This window comes from Vespa mandarinia, chromosome 17 (genome assembly GCF_050613455.1).
Source record: "Vespa mandarinia isolate Hongniang chromosome 17, ASM5061345v1, whole genome shotgun sequence".
Taxonomy (NCBI): Eukaryota; Metazoa; Arthropoda; class Insecta; order Hymenoptera; family Vespidae; genus Vespa; species Vespa mandarinia.
In genome coordinates, this window is record NC_140826.1 from 3,398,939 (window position 1) to 3,418,784 (window position 19,846).

At 31.1% G+C, this 19,846-nt stretch overlaps 4 protein-coding genes across 8 annotated transcripts; 1 reads left to right on the forward strand and 3 right to left on the reverse strand.

The window, feature by feature from the left end:
• Nucleotides 1-204: 204 nt before the first annotated feature.
• Nucleotides 205-9,574, reverse strand: tsr (Cofilin/actin-depolymerizing factor homolog tsr). 3 transcript variants are annotated; one of them, XM_035870347.2, is made up of 4 exons: nucleotides 4,959-5,180; nucleotides 2,339-2,371; nucleotides 1,740-1,982; nucleotides 205-1,142 (listed from the first exon to the last, which is right to left on the reverse strand). In XM_035870347.2, exons 1-4 carry the CDS (start codon nucleotides 5,163-5,165, stop codon nucleotides 942-944), a joined length of 684 nt encoding a protein of 227 aa, XP_035726240.2. In that variant the 5' UTR covers nucleotides 5,166-5,180; the 3' UTR covers nucleotides 205-941. The 3 variants fall into 3 exon arrangements, with proteins under 3 accessions (XP_035726240.2, XP_035726243.1, XP_035726244.1); XM_035870350.2 differs by lacking the exon at nucleotides 4,959-5,180 and adding an exon at nucleotides 4,936-4,956 and having other exon boundaries at nucleotides 803-1,142; XM_035870351.2 differs by lacking the exons at nucleotides 2,339-2,371; nucleotides 4,959-5,180 and adding an exon at nucleotides 9,296-9,574 and having other exon boundaries at nucleotides 803-1,142.
• Nucleotides 9,575-12,945: 3,371 nt separating this feature from the next.
• On the reverse strand, nucleotides 12,946-16,500 carry Rtf1 (RNA polymerase-associated protein Rtf1). Of its 2 annotated transcripts, XM_085662162.1 has the most exons (8): nucleotides 16,257-16,409; nucleotides 15,952-16,082; nucleotides 15,415-15,673; nucleotides 14,924-15,328; nucleotides 14,592-14,829; nucleotides 13,794-14,520; nucleotides 13,395-13,665; nucleotides 12,946-13,319 (listed from the first exon to the last, which is right to left on the reverse strand). In XM_085662162.1, exons 3-8 carry the CDS (start codon nucleotides 15,482-15,484, stop codon nucleotides 13,213-13,215), a joined length of 1,818 nt encoding a protein of 605 aa, XP_085518288.1. In that variant the 5' UTR covers nucleotides 15,485-15,673; nucleotides 15,952-16,082; nucleotides 16,257-16,409; the 3' UTR covers nucleotides 12,946-13,212. The 2 variants fall into 2 exon arrangements, with proteins under 2 accessions (XP_085518288.1, XP_035726518.1); XM_035870625.2 differs by lacking the exon at nucleotides 15,952-16,082 and having other exon boundaries at nucleotides 12,949-13,319; nucleotides 16,257-16,500.
• A 442-nt stretch (nucleotides 16,501-16,942) lies between these two features.
• Ggamma1 (guanine nucleotide-binding protein subunit gamma-1) lies at nucleotides 16,943-17,710 on the forward strand. 2 transcript variants are annotated; one of them, XM_085662273.1, is made up of 2 exons: nucleotides 16,943-17,146; nucleotides 17,243-17,710. In XM_085662273.1, exon 2 carries the CDS (start codon nucleotides 17,297-17,299, stop codon nucleotides 17,507-17,509), a length of 213 nt encoding a protein of 70 aa, XP_085518399.1. In that variant the 5' UTR covers nucleotides 16,943-17,146; nucleotides 17,243-17,296; the 3' UTR covers nucleotides 17,510-17,710. The 2 variants fall into 2 exon arrangements, with proteins under 2 accessions (XP_085518399.1, XP_035726526.1); XM_035870633.2 differs by having other exon boundaries at nucleotides 16,952-17,146; nucleotides 17,292-17,693.
• A 230-nt stretch (nucleotides 17,711-17,940) lies between these two features.
• On the reverse strand, nucleotides 17,941-19,842 carry Polr1C (RNA polymerase I and III subunit C). The gene is made up of 8 exons (XM_085662272.1): nucleotides 19,707-19,842; nucleotides 19,521-19,645; nucleotides 19,406-19,453; nucleotides 19,131-19,321; nucleotides 18,873-19,057; nucleotides 18,600-18,788; nucleotides 18,255-18,503; nucleotides 17,941-18,178 (listed from the first exon to the last, which is right to left on the reverse strand). Exons 2-8 carry the CDS (start codon nucleotides 19,572-19,574, stop codon nucleotides 18,066-18,068), a joined length of 1,029 nt encoding a protein of 342 aa, XP_085518398.1. The 5' UTR covers nucleotides 19,575-19,645; nucleotides 19,707-19,842; the 3' UTR covers nucleotides 17,941-18,065.
• Nucleotides 19,843-19,846: the final 4 nt, after the last annotated feature.

A 19,846-nucleotide genomic window follows, 5' to 3' on the forward strand; every position in this document is an offset into this window, starting at 1 on the left:
AAAATTGTGATTATGAGAAATTGATTTACAATAAGATTGAAACCCACTTATTAATTCTAAATTTAATCATCCCAATTTTGATTCGTCAACGAACAAGTAATTCATATCAAGCATTGAACTGTATGGATATATCCATGATCCAGGAGATCTATAAAAGGAAACAGTTAAGATGTTTGAAGATCTTACGTGGGGGGAAAAAAAAAATCATTATGAAATGAATTTAATTTAAACATTATACATCCTGTGACAAAAATGTAATGCTTCCATCCTTACTGCTTGTTGTTGACTGTTGGTTGTAAACTGTTCTTATTCTTTTACAGCGATTACCTTACAATTATTATTATAATAATAGTATAATATTAATATTATCATATCAGAGAAATTCACACAACCGTCCGCAGTAGTACGAAAAGGGCGAATTTTTTTTTCTTTTTCTTTTCCTTTGTTCTTTTTTAGATTTTTTTTCTTTTTTTTTTCTTTTTATTTCATTTTTTTAATATTATTCTTTTTTTCTTTTTTTCCTTTTGAATTTTAGATTCTCGTTTATGTTAAATATTTACGCTCTTTCACACGATGACTAAAAACACACGTAATAAGCAGTACGTGCTTTAGCGCAAACATTCGACGACATTTGAGCGTCTGTACTGTACTGTTGTTGTTGTTGTTGCTGTTGTTGTTGTTGCTGTTGTTGTTGCTGCTGCTGCTGCTGATGACGATGCTGCTGCTGCTGCTGCTGCTGCTGCTACTACTGATACTAGTGCTGCTGCTGCTGCCGCTGCTGCTGCTGCTGCTTGATGTTGACTTATTTTTTCTTTTCTTTTTTTTTTCTTTTTAATTGTTTTGTTTTTGTTTAGGGAAGGGAGATTGTGTTTTTCTTTTATCGCTTGATTTCTCTCAATTGCAGTGATTGTTTTGAACTCACACTTTAGGAATTATTATTCCTAATTCCTATCGGTAGCTCGAAGCTTCTCTTCGACAGCTTCTTCAGAAGCCTCCGAAAGGTCTGTCGCCTGTATATACTTTTGCACACCTACTAAGGACTTCTTCAAAGCGTCGAACGAACTCGAGTACAACATCTTCTTCTTAACTTTGGCCGTGTCGGGACACCACGACATCAAGAAGAGTTTCTGTTTTTTGGAAGCCTACAAACAAATACATACACATATAAAAATATTATGAACTAAAACGAAAAAAAAAAAAAAAAAAAAAAAGAACAAAATCAAAAAATATATTACATCTCCATTATTCACATAATAAATGAAGAACATTGATAATGCTGATTCAACAATATCTCATTGACAGAGAATGATAAACCTTGATAACGATTGTTCCAACCAACTTAATCTCTTTCTCTCTAATCGTAATCTAATCATAATTAAATATCAGACACATACGTTGTAATTCTCATTATCAATCTGTTTATCATTTATTTTTTTTTGGTCTACTCTTGACATTTTTTTTCCTTTTAAAGAAGTGAAACATTTTACAATTTTTTCTTTCTCTTTGTCTGCCTCTTTCTCCTCAGAGATAAGACTACGTCAAATTTTCACTAACATTTTTTGACACATGTTACATAAACAGATTTAGATAACAATAATTCATATGAGTCATCATTTCTCTTCGAATAAGTTGCAATATATCCATAATTTATATATCATACATGTTATTTAATGAGAATAGGGAACAATGAATTTTTTCTTTCTTTTTTTTAATTTTACATAAAAAATCCTTTCTCTTACTTCAGAAGTACCCTGACACTGGTGGGTATATTCAAAGTCGAATAGACCATAACGACATTCGCCGCTTCCACCTTTCTGCAAGTCTTCGAGGAAAGCATCGTAGGCCGCGTCACGAGGTCCAATGACTTCCACGTCGATCTGTTTTTCATCTTTGATGTAAAAGATCACGTATCGGTGCTTTTTGTCCTTCTTTATTTCTTCGTACGTCGTCTTGCAGACGTCCGCCACGGTTACTCCTGACGCCTAAAAGAAATTATTTTTTTTTAAGATTTTATTCTATTTTTTTTTTTTTTTTATCATGTATATATTTGACGCATATAATAATATAGACATATATATATCTATATATATACATAAATATATTATATTATTTTCTTTTTATAAATACATATATATGTATATATATCATCTATAAGATATATACATATATATATATTTTTTTTTCAATGTAAATAATAAATACGATTCTTTTATAATCTTGTAAAACTCTGGAATATTCGCAGGAAAAAATCGACGAGTAGAAGACTACAAGAGAGTTGCAGTTGCATAACTGACTGAAAAGAGAGGGACATGAAAACGTTTATATAAATGAAGCGCACCTGTTGGTGTCGATATCCATCCTGAGCGCACCGCTAAAGAGAAACTTGTTTTCAAATCGAAATTGCTAAATCGTTTCAGTTCGCGATTATATTACTGAAAAATAATATGGCAAAAACAAAAAAACAAAAAAAAATAGAAAGAAAAAAAAAAAGAAAAGAAAATTGGAAGGATCTACCACAAAAGTATTATCGGTATATTAATGTGACATTTTAAATTACAAAAAAGAACGAATGTGTACGTTCTACTACGTTTACTATAACGAATTAGACGTAGAAGGAGAGACCTAACTGACAAAAAAAAAAAAAAAGAAAGAAAGAAAAAAAGAAAATAAAAGAAGAAAAGAAAAAGATAAGAATATTCATATTAATGTGATAAAATTCGGCGAAGATCGAACATTTTTCAAGCTCGATCTCGGTTGAAAAACTTGGTCGAATGTTACAGGAATAAATACTTCCCACGCACGGAATCATCCACTAACTCTAAAAGAGAGATTCGAGAGATAGAGAAGATCAGTTTCTAAAGTTATACCCTCGCGCTTACTTGCAAGAACACGTGCCCATGAATCGACAAGAAGAACACGATGAGAGGAAGAAGAAAACTTCGAAATGAACGACGATATATTACATGGATAAAAATTTGTATGAATCAATGGCATGACGCAAAAAAAAAAAAAATCAAAAATCAAAAATCAAAAATAATAATTAAATTTTTTTAAATAATTCCTCGTCTCTAATCGTTTAGCATTTATCATCGGTTGATAAGGCAGGTCAATACAATTATCGACGATTAAATTATTCGATGACACATTTGTAATTTTTCATTACAAGATGGTATTAATACGATTTCTCGAACGACTTTAGTAAACAAATAAACATATAAATAAATTCATATATATATAATATATATATATATATATGTATATATATTTACAAAAAGTATAGAGTGAAAGGTTCAAATCCTTTTCGATCCTGATCAAGTAAGTAGATAAAAGAATGAATGTAAAAATCATCGATTTGGAAATAAGCTTTCTCAAATTATCGTAGAAACGATCAAGAAATGTTACCACATTAATGCAAAGTCTTAATGCTTTCTCGTTTCTAATCTAACCTATACATACATATATATATACATACATACACACATACACATACTCGCACATATGTACGCACCTTCCTTTTATTTTATTCTAATTTTATCTTGATTTAATTTAATGATAACTGTTAGAAAAAAAAAATATTGGAGTTTATTCTGGAATAAACGTTGGCGTTTCATCGACGTTGAGTATCTCTATCACTATCTCTCTCTCACTCTTTCTCGACTGCTAACGTGTGTCATTTAGTATAGCAATGAGTCACACCGACGTACTAAACAGAGAGAGAAAGAGAGAGACAATAAAAGCTTGCATTGTTTCTTCGGGCCACAAGCAAGCAGCAACCAAGTCTGACATTGCAATGCAAAGATAGATATTACTATATATCGGTTCTTTGAATCAAAGAAACTAACTTATTGATCCTCAAAAGGCATCGACGGGAATGATTTTGACTAACGTTGTCTTGACTACGCGCCCGCGTACTATTCTCCTTTATACGTACATTCTCCATATGTATGTACATATATATGATGTACATATGTATATGTATATATTTATAGATATATTACATTATTCGTTTGCTCGTTTATATATTTAAGATATCATATTTTTGAACAAATAAATTCGATAATATTCGAAATTTAATTCTACGTTTATATTTTATTCGGAACTTCTCCTCTGACGAACGTCTTCAGGAATTCGATGACATTGGTTGTTCCTTTCTGCCGATAATAATTCTAAAACGAAATTGATATATACAAATCTTTTTTAAGGAAAAGACTTGTTAATAATACATACATTTTATATACGAATTAAAAAAATAAAGGAAAATGAATAAAATTAAATGATTACGGCGATATGATATACTTAACCTATTAAAAATATATATTAATAAAGTATCGAATAATTTTCTAAATATAATCTACCAACTTACAAACAATTAAATTAAATGAATAACCATCTCTTCATTTATTACAAGTGAAAAATAGAACTAAAATATACGCATCACGAGAAATAACAAGATAAGATTAGAACCGAGTATCTTGTGTAGGTTATGAATGTATGTATCTATGTATGTACGTATATATGTATTTATCTATCTATATGTACGACAAGAATAATATCTATTTAGGAAAAATAAAAATAAAAAAGAAAAATAAAAAAGAAAAACAAAAAAGAAAAAAAATTAAAAATAAATACAGAAAGCGTTTGAATTATGACGTGTAAAAAATGCATACTACATTGATCACGAATTATGCACTAATTAATATATCAACGAAAGAAATATCTGTCTATGAAAGAAAAAAAAAAAAAATGTTTCACACTATATTGCTAATATAGGTTATGTACTGGCTTATAAATTAACAGGAATAATATATGTCCTTAGAAAAATACGAAATACATATATAAAATGAAACACATATATATATATAAAAGTAGTGTGCTGCGACTATGGCGGTGTGACCAAAAGGATAATAAACACACGCTCGAAGGACACACACATACAGACATATATACACTATATATACACGTATCGTGCAAGCTGGGATGCAGTTCCTCGGTCGATATTTCGTGCTACGGCTATGGTTAGGAATACACTTGGCTCCCTCTAGGACGTACTGTAAACGCCCTTTACGTGAACAACTGTCCTCATCCTCGTCGTCATGTCGTCGTCGTGTCTTTCCCTTATGTACCGCCTTATATATATATATATATATATATATATACACATACATACATATAAACGAAAAGAGTAACGTGTTTGTATGAGTGCGTGTACGACGCAAGGTCAAACGGAAGATGATTCACCACGCGCAAAGCAGAGGCGTGCGCATCGTTAGATGTTTCTTTCTCTCTAATCACATACATAAAATGTGTGTATATATATATATATATCATTCATCATACAACTCACTTGCACTCTGTCGATTTTCTATTTCTTTTTTGCCTTCCTTTTCATATTCATAATCATCTTTCAATCTCTCTTCTAACGTGCATCCCATTTTCTTCCTTTCTCCACCATCTTCCTTTCTATCCCCTCCACGATTCTACCGGCGTAACGAATTCGACCGAAGATAGCCGATAACGGAATAAGGACAATGTCACGGATCAAAATTCATATATATCTCTATCGAAAATATCTCGAATATCGATGCATCATATTTTACTTATTTTTTTTTTTTTTTTTTTGATAATACCGCTATATATGTGTGTGTGTTTATATAATGTATGATTGTAAAATAGATTTGGTATTTATTTAAATAAAAAATTAATTGTATTCTACACAGCTATATTCACATTGCCGTTTTATGAAATATTGATCTCTCTATTTGTCATATGCTATTCGAAAATATGTCAGTTTTGCTATGCTATGAAAGACTCATGATTAAATAATGTTCGTGAATCGTGTCATTTAAACATATATTTCATGTATCGCTAAGCAAAAAAAAGAAGAACAGAACAAATAAAAGCGATCTAATAAAACAATTGATCTATCTGGGTGTATATTGCTGCATCTCTCTCTCGATGTACAATCGTTCGATTCCAATATATATATATATGTTTCTTATGAACCTCCTTTTAACAACTTGATGAGTGTAATATTATTTTAAAGAACCATTCATCAAATGTGTTTAAAAATTTTACACGAAGAAGACTCGTCACGTATTCCATTTAGAAGATAACATTAGTCATTCATCGTTAGAAACCACTTACAATTTCGTAGGTTTATTGCAACGAGATATCTTTATATAATCTTTTTAAAATTATTAGAAGAAAAAAAAAAGAACACATACGAAATAGGTTAGATTTTCGTTGAAGAATTATAAGTTTTTTTCTGACATTGTACACAAAATATATATCTAAACGAAAATACACAATCTAATAAAAAATTCTAAATAATTGAGAGAGATTAGAATGAGTGAAAGAAAATTCTTAGTTCATTAAATTAATACGAGAAGCACAATTGAGCAATGAACTAATCAACCGATCGGTCGGGACGTCAGTGAACTTTGAGAGTCACTGTCCGGCACAAGAGAGAGAGAGAGAGAGAGAGAGAGAGAGAGAGAGAGAGAGAGAGAGAGAGAAAGAAAGAAAGAGAAAGAGAGAGATACGATCGACCTCCTTATACACGGTGGTGTCGTAGACGAATTTTTCCTTCCCTCTATTCAATTTTTCTAGTTCATTGTCACGTCATTCATTCCAAGTAATATAAGAAAATAAATACACATTTCGCGACCATGAAATTCGTTCGGAGAAACAAGTTTTTATATAGCAACTAATGCGCGCCCTTTTTTCCTCCATTGTGACCAACTTCATTGTGGTTTTTGTAGCTCGTCCCTCATGATCACTAAAACGACCAAATTCCTTCTCTTTTCGATAATTTATAGAATTACAAGAGAAAAAAGAAAAAAAAACCATCATTCAAACCATCATTTTACTGATTGCTTTTCAATGTCAATCGTTGTCGAATAAAATTCGTTTTCTCTCTCTCTCGCTCTCTCTCACACACACACACATACACACACATACACAGAGAGAAAAAGAGAGAACACACGACACTCACTAGCAACAAAATACCGCGAATGAACGCGCGCGCGCGCGCGCGAGAGAGAGAGAGAGAGAGAGAGAGAGAGAGAGAGAGAGCACATAGCGCGGCGACAGAGAAAAATAGATTTTGGCGGAGCAAGAATTTCTTGGAATAGGAATACGATAATAATAGTTGTGTAGTGCCAGTGTGCGTTACGATCCAAATTGAAACGCTCTCTTTCTCTCTCTCTATCTCTGTTTCCCTCAAAAAAGCTCTTCAAACTAATAAAGAAATTCCCCCTTTTCCTCAAAAAATAAAAAGAGAAAAAAAAAAAGAAACGAACGGTCTCTAATAACATTCTTTTTAACATCATTCAAATATCCCGCCATTGCCTTCATATCTCTTTTCAGATTCTAAATTATCGATCGTAACGGAGTTTTCAAATCGCACATGACAAACTTCTTGACTTTCATGGAGAGGGAGAGAGAAAGAGAGAGAGAGAGAAAGAGAAAACTTTCACGATATCTAAACAAACACACATTGATAAGAAACGAAACGAGACGAGACGAAACGAAGGAAACAAAGTTTCTATATATCGATGAAAGCATAATTTCAAGCAAATGTCAAAACGCGTCGAGCATTTCTCTCTCTTTTTCTTTTCGTCCTACCTTTGTTCCATCTCTTTCTCTTTCTTTCTCTTTTTCTCGAACGGCTCTATTCGCCGCGTCTCGTACGCGTCTGAAAATATCCAGGCTACCATAAGAGCAGGAGGAGGGGAGGAGCAGAAGGAGGGGAGAGGAGGTGGAGCATCAGAGGAAGCGAAGGGAAAATGGTCGCGCGAAACGTTCGGCAATACTGAATACTTCTCTCTCTCTCTCTCTCTCTCACTCTCTCTCTCTCTCTCTCTCGTCCCTCACCTCCTCTTACTCTTCTACACCCACAGTGTACTCTCTTCATCGTCTTACAAACTCGTCCAACACACACTGATCGCATTTCGATTCGTTTGAGGCTTGCATATCGTTAACGGTACGACATCCATCTTTTTTTGTGTTGATATTTCGCATCTGTTCTCTCTCTCTCTCTCTTTCTCTTTCCATTTCTTTATTGAGCGGTACAATCTTCGTTCAAGTAACGAAGGAAGGATAATAAAATCATCGCGAGAGATTTTTATCGGAGAATCATTCGGCTACGTATATAACAATAAATGTCGATACAGTCAATGATGACTTGTCCTCGATGATTCGTTGAGAATCGCTTCAGCGAACTCAATGACAGCTCTCGGCTTGGCTAGTACGTAACAAAAATCAACTAGAGAGACAGAGACAGAGACAGAGAAAGAGAGAGAGACAGACTGTGAGAAAGAGAGGGGGGAATATCACAAGAGATGGCAACGAACGCGAATCACGAAGAACGAATTTAACGATAGAAACGTAGAATAGAAATAGCAATGAAATTTCATGAAAATTCACAACTACATAATATATAATTTTTAAATAATCCGATCGGTTAAAAAGTATCGAAGAAGGAATCTCATGAATTTCATTGGCCGTTCGACGCACCATAGTTCAGAAAGATTCTAATTCGACACTTATTTCATGGAGTATCAATGATTATTCCAAAAGAAGAAAAAGAAATTTTCTTTCTTTTGAGAGAGTGAGAGAGAAAGAGAGAGAGAGAAAGAAAGAGAGAGAGAGAGAGAGAGACGAAGAAAGGATCTTGAGAGAGAGAGAGAGAGAGAGAGAGAGAGAGAGAGAGAGAGAGACACAGAATGAGAGAGAATGAGAGAAAAGAAAGGTAATAGAGACAAAAAAGAGAGAAGAGAACCCCCGCCTGGACCACGACCGGCAGAAGAGGAGAGTCTCCCCTAACCTCCCAATGTCGAGGGTAAAGCTACAAGAAAGTTTACAAATCAATCGAATATATCTTGTTCTCTTATGAAAAAGGAACATAAAGTGAGAAAGAGAGACAGAAAGAGAGAAATATTAATATCGCGTTCGAATAAGGAGTGAATAATCGAGCGGATGGTTCTGTGCCGCGGTATATCCGCCGGTTGCAGAAATGGCGACCGGCGGCGGCGCGTCCGCCGCGGCCATAACCACAAAAGCGAATCGGTGTACGACGATGACGAAAAGAGTATTCTACGTTTGACGAAAATACGGTTGAACTTCTCGGACGAACTCGATAAATGTATCGCGAGTCTTCTAAAATTATTATTATCATTATTATTATTACTATTATTATGATTATTATTATATTATTTTTATTATCATTATTATTATAATTGTTATTGTTAATGTTATATATATATATGTGTATATATTTGTAGATAATATTTACCATTTTTTCGTGTAGGAGTGAAGCGGTGGGTTAGGAATCGCGCAACGAAGGACTCGAACTCAACCCGTCTCGAAAGTAACACACTCGCGGTGGCCTCGGCTCCGGGTAGAACTGGATAAGGCGCAGTGTGTCCAGTCGCCGGGGGTCGCGACACACGAAGGAACGAGAAGGGAGGAGGCCTCCCTTCCCTCTTCCTCCCTCTCCCACTCTCGAGCAAACGAACGAGTGAGCGAGCGAAGCGCGTTCTTCCTTCGTCTTCTCTCTCTCTCTCTCCCCTTTTCTCTCCTCTTTCTCTCTCACTCTCTCCCCTTTTCACTCCTCTTTCTCTCTCTCTCTCTCTCTCTCTTCCCACTCCAGTCATGGCTCTTTGCCTCTCCACGAATCCTGTATTCCTACGCCTGCGCGCGCGCACTCCAATTGGCGGATAAGTCTCGATTGGCCCGTTGCGTCTACTTCTCGTGCACTGCGAAAGGTCTCTCTCTCTCTCTCTCTCTCTCTCTTTCTTTCCATCTATCTATCTATCTCTCTATCTCTCTATCTTTTTCTCTCCCTCTCCCATTATATTCTCTATCTTTTCTCACCTTCTTCCCTTCTTCTATCTTCCAATTTGACAAGAAAAATCGCGATCGACTGTTTGTAAGAATGGGATCCTGAGAAAATATCGCATATCATTCAGAGAAAATATCGTTAATAATGTGAATATATATGTTGAATATTTCATTCGTTCGATGAAAACTCTCAAGTCATACAACATTCTCTTTAATTAATTTTGTAAATGCTTAAGCATCGTTGCTATTATTACGTTCCTGGATCTCGTGTGGAGATCGATCTGTGAACGAGGTAAACGTATGTATATATTCGGGTTGCCTCGTCGTGTCTCGTCGGATCGATCGCGCAGCGCGGCCGATGACACGGAATTCATTGGAATTAGTCATCGGTAGGACGTACCACTCGTACTAGCCAATCGTTGCATGGGACGTGGGGAAATTACCTTATATGGGCAGCGCCGTGCAAACGACCCGTACGCACGACTCTATCGCATCTTCTCGACTGCGCAGGTTACCGCCATCTTTGCGCGCGCATTTACGCGGGAAAGTCGATACCGCGAAATATGAACTTCTCGTTTCTTCTAAAGAAGCCTCTGTAACAAAATTTATTATTATATGTATTATAATGGCAATTTTGATTATTTTTATTAGTACTATTATTATTTTGGCAAATAAAGGATGAACAAGTAATATTTATATGGTGTTTTTCCTTTGGATTATATTAATATAATACTGACGCCAATTTTATAGTGATTATCGATAATGATACTTAATAATATGATTATAAAGTCGAACAGTATTTTACAATCCAAATGAAAAATCATCGATTATTAATTATGTTAAAACAGTTACATAAATTTGAATAACATGCCTTGTAACAAATATATCACATATCTAAATAAAATAATAAACATATAGATAATCAAAGAGTCTACAAAGATTTCTTTAAATTGTATAAGAGTAAATTGCAATGGCAAATTACAAATCCTTTAAATTTTAATACTTAAAGTTATTACTTAAATGTAAAATTTTATGAACAATTAGATCATATCTTTCTAACTGATCTATAACTTAGATTTATTTTACAGTATTGTGTATATAGCATCATATTTTGGAGTATATTTTAAAGAAGTATTCAAGATTTTCTAATCGCTTTTCTGCGATCTTTTTCTCTCTACAAATATTTATGTATATATATATATATATATATATATATATATGTATATATATTTACAAAATTATATTTGATAATCGTCAAATATTCATTCGTATATATATGTATATGAATTTTTTTTGCTCCCTACAAAAATTATACAAATAAGAAATCACTCCTTCAAAAGCAATAAGTAATGTTCCTAAAAATTTGTCTATATAATGTTAATCCTTTAACTGTATGAATATAATTATTATTATTTTTTTATTTTTTAATACCATGTTGTGTTCAAAACTTAACATAGTTATTCGAAACGTTCTGAGAGAATGTTTACTTTTCTGTATATCAATTTTGATCTTTACTGAATTTGTTTCGAGTACTATTTGTTATCATAAAAATAACAAAAGAAAAAAAATAGAGTTCAATCACATACACATGCTACTAACAGTTAAAGAATTAATTACACAGCCATTGATTATATATGCACATATATAGTTGCGTATGTCTATACATATACAAAAGTGAATATTTTTATAGTTTTTTTTTTGTTTTTTTTTTACAATAAATCAGTTACATTTGATATTTGTAATAATACAATATCATAATCCTTAAATTGATACGCATTTGCAATGTGTCATGTATTTTAATGATCACATAGAGAAACTATTTCATTTTAATTCATGAAATATAGTTTGGAAACGTTTAAATAATTATAAAACTTCTGTCATTTCCAAGATATTTACAAAGTTCATTAATAGCATTGAGTACTGGTATAGTCATATTTCAACGAGGTACAAAACTTTAATTGAAGATATGAGAATTTTTCTTTATTAAAGATACCATGTTCCTTTGAATATAGTTACATATTAAAAAGATATTAATCATTATATTTTTGTATGTAGATAATGTAGATAAAAATAATTTTCTTCAATAATACAATTTTTTTTTTATAAGTAATTCCTAATAGCATAAATTTTCGATTATTACTGTATTTCACCAATCGTGATTATCTTAAGCATTTCATAACACTTTAAAAAAAAAAAAAAAAGAAAAAAAAAGAAAAAAAAAGAAAGAAAGAAAAAAGAAAGAAAAAGGAAAGAAAAACTTAAACTGTTACCATTGCTATTGATAAAATTGTCAAGATGGCATAATATTTCGAATAAAAATTTATGTTAAAAACTTATTTACAAAATTTTTTAAAAAATATGTCATTTTTTAATCTTTTCATCAATTATTAACGTTAATAACATCGATATAATATCAATACCACAAAAAAAAAAAAAAAAAAAACAATAAAGATAACTACTAGAATTATACAAAATCTTCATTGGAAGATTATACAATTGATAGCATGGTAGAACTATTAAATTTAATAGCTATTTATACTAAAGTTTCATATGTAGTATCTCGTATTGGAATAATTACAAATTCTATTATGAATAATATAAAAATTTCATGATTGAGAGAGAGAGAGAGAGAGAGAGAGAGAGAAAACGAGAGAGAGAGAGAGAAAGAAAGAGAGGGAAATTATATATGAATATGAAATACATAATTAATTAGTAGTGAAGTATACGCATGAGTACTTACAAGAAAAATATTAGGACACGCGATCCTATATATCTTTATTATAAAATATCTTGCCACTTTTTTCCTTTTAATTTAATTTATTTCATTTTAATTTATCGTCTAGTTATAGAAATTAATATTTGTATGTGTGTGTGTGTGTCTGTGTGTATGTGTGTATGAGCTAAAACTTTTCTAAATTTATGATGAAATTTAAAAAAGAAAAAGTGGAACTAAGATTTTCTTCCAACATCCAAATGGTAATGCTATGTACCATTTTTTTTCTTTTCTTTTTTTCTATTTTTTTTTTCTTTTTTTTTCTTTTTTTTTCTTTTTTTTTTTTTTTTCTTTTTTTTTTTTTTTTTTTTTTTAAGTACTTATAAGCTTATTATTCAAGAAAAGTATTTTTATAATAATACCGACAACCTCTCTTCATGTTTACTAAGAAATCTTTCTCTCAATAATAGCAATATGATCTCTCTCTATAATAATCATTTAAAAAGATAATAATCATTATGATGAGCAGCTAGCAATACTATAATTTTGTCCTTCTTTCAATAGTGACAAAAATAGCTAAGATATTTATATCGGTTATTATAACATAACGTTGATAAATTAATTTCAGCATTATTCAGTCTAAGGTAAATAAACTGTTAGATAAGTCCACGTTTCTTCTTATAATCTTCTAAATTTAAGGAACGACGAGGTCCTGTATCCTTGATATTACTGACAGGTTTGGGTAAAACGCTAACGGGATTATCTGAAAATAAAAAAAACTTTATATATAATTTCTACGAATTAATGGAACATAATTAAAATGTTATCATTGACTTACTTGGGATTGGTACTTCTAAATCTATTGTGATATCAAAATCATGTGCATTGAACAAATCTTCCGTGCTTTGTTTTTTCTTTACTTCTTGGCCATTTTCTTTTTCATTTCCAATTGAAATAGAGTCACCAATTTGTTGAGAACCTGACTTTTCATTTGCTCCAGTCGCAGAAGGTGTATCCTCATCGTCAGGTTTATAAACCATCCTTGGTTTCGTACTACGTCTAGTGAATGGATCATCTACTTTCTTCCCCTTGTTAGCTTTTATTTCTTCCTAATAAATTCAAAATATTACATAATGTAAAAGTTGAATTCCTTAAAAAAAAAAAAAAAAAAAAAAAAAAAAAAAAAAAAAAAAAAAAAAAAATCTTAGTTATGTTAAGAATGTTACTGTGATATTACCATAATAGCTTTTTCTGCTTCTTCAACATTCTTTTTCCTATTACGGTCATTTATGTACGAGATACTTGATATTGTTGCTGTTCGCATTTTATCAAGTTCAGAAGCACGTTCTTCTAATTCGCTCAATTCTTGATTAAGACGACTTGCAGTTTCATCGTCTCCTCTACAATTGGCTGCATCTCTTTCTCGCATTAATTGTGCTTTTTTCATCGCATAATTATATGGAGTTTGTTTAAATCTTTCTTTTTCTCTTACTATTTTCTCAATATCCTCTTCTTTGAATTCGTATACTAAGGCCTCCTTAATGTCCTTCAATTTTTGTTCTACTTCATCGAATGTAGGCATTGATATCCCTTGCAAAGCACATGTCTCTTTCCATTTAAAGAATTCAGATTCTGTGAATTCTTGATTCGATACGAATTCTAATCTAAATACACGTTCCTGAGCACCATGTCTTAATTTTAATCCTTTGTTTGTTCTTGTACCACCTAATTGATAAATTTTACCAGTCTCACAAACTCCGCTGATCTCTGCTACTCTATAAACCGCCTTGCCATTATTATTTCCAATGCCAATTCTAACAAAACAACCTTGTACAACCCGATCGAAAAATGGAAGATGAACAAATCTTTCCATTTTATGGCGAGATAATCTGATTTTGTTCAAATCTTCTTTAGTACTGACGTATAATGGTTTTTTCGGTTTAGCTTTGTTACTGGTCACAGATCTAATGTTTAGAAAGAAGTTTAATTAAAATAATTTCCTTTGAAATGTTTTCGTAAATATAAGAATACTAACTTTTTGTCATTATCAGAATCAGAATCCCTACTTTCGCTGGAAGATGACCTTTGATGTGATGCTGGTTTACTTGTTTCCTCTTCTCCACTGTCCGAAGAACCACTGTCATCGGAATAAATATCTGAAGCTTTCAACTTTGTCTTATTCGCACCTCCTTTATGATCATCTTCTAATTCCTCCTCTTCTATATCTTTTGATTGTTGTTGTTGCTGCTCTATTCGTTGCTTTTCTTTTTCCTCTACAAAATAAATGTACAAGCTTTTTCCAATTCACTCAATATATAATTAAACTTAATTAGATTATAATATATTTTATTAAATAATACAATTTACCTCTTTCTTTCTTTTCTTCACGTCTTGCCTTCAGCAAAGACATTGCATGAAACTTTTTATCTTGTTTCTCCTCTATTGTCTTCTTACGATCTTTACTTCTCTCCTTAGGATCTGGTGCTCTATCTATCTTTTTATCTTCCACACCTTTTTCCTTCTTCTTCGATTCCTTTTGTTTCTTGAGTTCTTGTTTCTTTGCCATTCTCAATTTTTTCTCTATTTCAAATCTAGTTTTCATAATTTCTCTTTGTTCTATCCGTTTAAAAATTTCTTGTTCTCTTTCTTTTTCAGTCATTTGTGCTAGTCTCGCTTGATCTTCCGCATCTCCCATTAATTTGTCATCATAACCATCATTAAATTCCTCTTGACTAGAATCCGAAACGCTTGCATCAGAATCTGAGACTTCACCTGTCATAACGAAACGCTTTTTATTAAAATATAAACGAAACTTATTTACTTGAAAATACACGATTAATTTAAATAATGTAACATACCTTCCTCTGGTTCTGAAACTTTTGCAGATTCCTTTTCACTTCCACTATCTTCGCTACTAGATTTTGTCATCTTTCGTTTACTTCTTTTAGTCGGTGCTTTTTTCTTTTTACTCTTTCCAGTTTTTGCTCCCCAATCATCGTCAGAATCTGATGTATCAGAATCATGCCTGACGTCTTTCTTAGCAACATTGTTGTCTTCATTGGATTGAGAGTCATCTTGAGATTTACCTTTCTTCTTCTTGGCAAGTGACAGTAGATCCTACATTTATAAAGATATTTATCAAACGGACAATTCTATATACTCTTCGTTTAAATATTATCTCGCATATTCGTTTTAAGAATAGATGAAAATACACAGTAGTCATGCTGTATATTGTCAATAATAAGTGTTGCCAATAATAAATGCATATATATATATATATTATGTATATATACACATGTAAGGAAAAAAACATATATGAAGAAATAAATCTAACATATATGAAGATCTAAAATCACATAATCTATAAAACAATAAAATATAAAATGATTGCTTGCCTTAAATCGATATTGGAATAAGAAGCATTAGTTTATTTCAAAATTGGTAGGAGACTTTAAAGAAAAAGAAAAGTGATACTAGCATATCGTGAAGTAGGTTATACGAAACCATTCGATGTATCGCATTGTTCCTTGGTCAAAAAGATTAATAATGCATTAACAATTTGGCTACGGGTTAAATTATTAATAGTTATTAAATTTTCATTTTCATAATGATAAAAATAAAAACGTTTCCTTTTATAAGAGAATGACACAATATCGACAAGATAGTATGTGTGATTTGTATATAAGGTTATATTATTTACATTATCCAAATCCGAGCCACTTTCCGATGCGCTGCCACTACTTTCAGAATCTATTAATGCTTGATTCTTTCTTTTCGGCATCGTCACGTTAATATTCGCGCGAATATCGTGGAAAACTCACGCCCTCCCGACAAAGAACAATCTAACTTCATGCAAGGAGAATAAATAAGCTAGGAAGAGACCAGCGCGGGAACGTCGATGCCAAACGACGAGGCTGTGTTTATCGGTACTACAGGTCTTGCAGGTAGTAGAAACACACAAGTCACATATTACTATACGCAACAATGTCAGAATTATTTTTATATATTGGAAAAATTTAAATAATATATTATAATATTATTGATATATATATATATTTTTTTTTTCAAATAATATTATATAATATTGCATTAATCAAATGTTTTATTTCTTTTATTATTCTTTTTTCTTTTTTTTTTTTTTAACTTTATATATCCAAAAGAAATAATTTAACGTTATTGAGAGTTTAAATATTGCTTTTATTATTTAAAAAATATTTTAATAATAATTTGATTACCTTTAAACAGATTAATTAATTAATAGATAATTAGAAATATATTATTAATATTTTTTTGTTTTTCAAGCAGTGATTTGAGAAAATTATGAGGTTAAATCTGATTGGCCTAAAATTGTGACCAATGAGAGGAGAGTCTGTCATATCTCCTCCGTGGTAGGTTATATACACGAGGAGAATAAATAATCATATACGTCATATCTTTGTAGTATGTAGGGTTTGGTTTCCTCTTCTTAAGTTTCTGTTTCCTTTTTAGATCGTTTTAGAGTTTTAAAGAGACACGATTAATAAGGAGTAACAGAAAATATATAAATTTAAATTTTTTCATAGTTTTCTTATATCGTTGAAAGGACTGAGTGTAAGTTTCCTATTGAAATTGATCTTTTTAAAGATTGCAATGGAAAGTTTACTTATTCGACAGAATTGTTTAAATGCTATTCCTTATTTTTTACAGTATTTCAATATTAATCAAAGTTACAACCATTTAACTTATTTGAATATAGCTGTTATGGACATGGTGATTACAAATCTACAACAACAACGTATGATCACGGAGCAATTGCGCCGTGAAGCTGCAATCAAGCGCATAATGGTGAGCAAAGCCATTGAAGATATTATGAAGTACATTACTGAACACGAGCAAGAGGATTGTCTCTTGGTTGGTTTCTCATCGCAGAAGTCTAATCCCTTTCGTGAAAAAAGCTCATGCTCCATTCTGTAATATTTCATGTTTATAATTGAAGTTTTCAATTGTGTTTGAGCTCTAATTTCATTTAAATTATTCATGAAAATATTAAAGATATCCTATTTTTAGTATAACTAATTGTTTATAATATTGATTAATATGGCTTCCAAATTATATCACATATTATTATAAATAATCAGGAATTCATACGCATAACTATATGTTAAATTAGAAAAGTGTTGCATAAAATGATAACTTTACAATATTTCTTTTTGCCTCATGTTTACATACAAATTTAAAAAAAGAGAAAATGTTATACATACGTCTAAAACTATCTAAATTTTAATATAATATTTTACATATCAACATTTTCATGTAAATAACTTTGAAGAAAATATGCAATTATATTAATGTTATTGCCGTCTTTCAAAATACAACGATTTTATATAATATTGAAAAATGTTCCATGCTTGTAACAATAAGTACAAATAACTTTGAAGAAAACCTATAATGTATGAGGTTATAATGACAATAAATCATTTATAAGAAAACATTTCTTTTCTTGTACTTAGAATATAAGATATGAAATTTATTATGATGGGTTTTCAAGTTCTTCTATAAATGTTTTACATTTTGATTTTAATGTTTTAACTGCTTCTGTAAATAATATACTAGATGGTAATGCACCAACAGATTCTATAGTAACTGTAAATAACAAAATAATATATACATAAATGCAAAACAAATTTTTTACTAATTTAAGATAAATTAATGAACTCACAAATAAAATGATTTGTTATTCGACTTAGTTGCACACAATCCTTTAAATCATCATGACGGAAAACATTGCGAGAGCAGCTATCATAGCGAGCATTTTTTACCACAGCTTCTCGTGAATTTGGATCGCCTTTCTGGCGTTCTACAATTTCTATAACACCAGGACTGAAGCAACTTTTCAAACGTTGAGCCATTTCTCCTCTTACGGTTTTTGTTATTTGAATATCTGGTAATAACCTGTATGAAGCGGTAGCTATATGGAATAAAAATATTTTAACTTTCTACATAAACTTTTATGATTTGAATATATCAAAATTATATAAGAAATTTTCAAGAAGAGGGTACATACCTACTGGGGAGAACTTTGCATGATCTCTTCCAATACCTTTTACTGCATGCATAAATGCATGAATTTCTTGCCCTGGCCTCATTTTACAAACTAAAATATCTCCTTCTAAAACACCCAATTGTTCTGTACCTCTAGGATATAATTCTGCTTGACGTCCGATTGGTATCCATTTAATATCTTTACTGTAAACTAAGAAACAAAAATATAAAACTTCTCTAACATTGTACCATGAAATATTCTTAAAAATTCTATATATTAATAAATAGTAAATACCATTATTATTTCTATATATATCATTTGGCCGTCTAGAGTCTTTTGGTGGCTGTGGATTCCAAGAACATGTCACTTTCATCTCATACCTTAATGTGTCCTGATCACTAACCTCATTTTCATCTTTCTCATTAGTAGATGGATATTCAAATAATCTAGGATCAGCTTTTAAAGGTATAAGCCCAAGCCTATGTATATTTAATAAATTTGTATTAATACGCACAATTTTAATTTTGAATTTAATATATATCCATATATTACCTGTGTGCCAATACCTCATCTTGTATTAAACTGGTATTATTTAATATAAAAACTTTTTCAATAGCCATAGTTGGTACTTCGCTTAAGAGTATTCTGCGTAAAGCATTTGCAAGCGAGGAATGACAACCAATCAGATCAAATTCTAATTCTCTTTCATCTTTGGACTCCTTTACGATTTCTATTCTAAATGTCTATAAAAAAAAGATAATGAATTAAGTATTATACATTGAAATTTCAATCGAGAGATACTGTTATATATAATGTATTTATATTACTTCTTTAAATTTTTGTAAGCTCCATGGTTCGTAAGAATATTCTGCCATCTACAAAAAAGTAATATAATATATAATAACAGTTCAATAATAATAATTCATATTTCTATTAACTTACATTTGGTATCCCATATTCTTCTAATAATACACGTGGTTTTCGATCCTTTTCCATATTTTATTGTATAATATTAAAATAATTATTCCTATGAATACCTTAATTCTCTAAACTCTGTTATTCCTGTTCTTTTATTTTACACAATTAATACAATTAATAAAATTATTAAGAAGTTGACTTTGTTTATACCTTTTATAGGTTATGTTAAACCACGTATATCCAATCAAGCAGACATTTGACTAAATGTGTAAATCCGTGAATACGCATGTATATACATTATCATGTACGATATATTATCGTATAGTAAAATTATCGAAACTCGAAATATC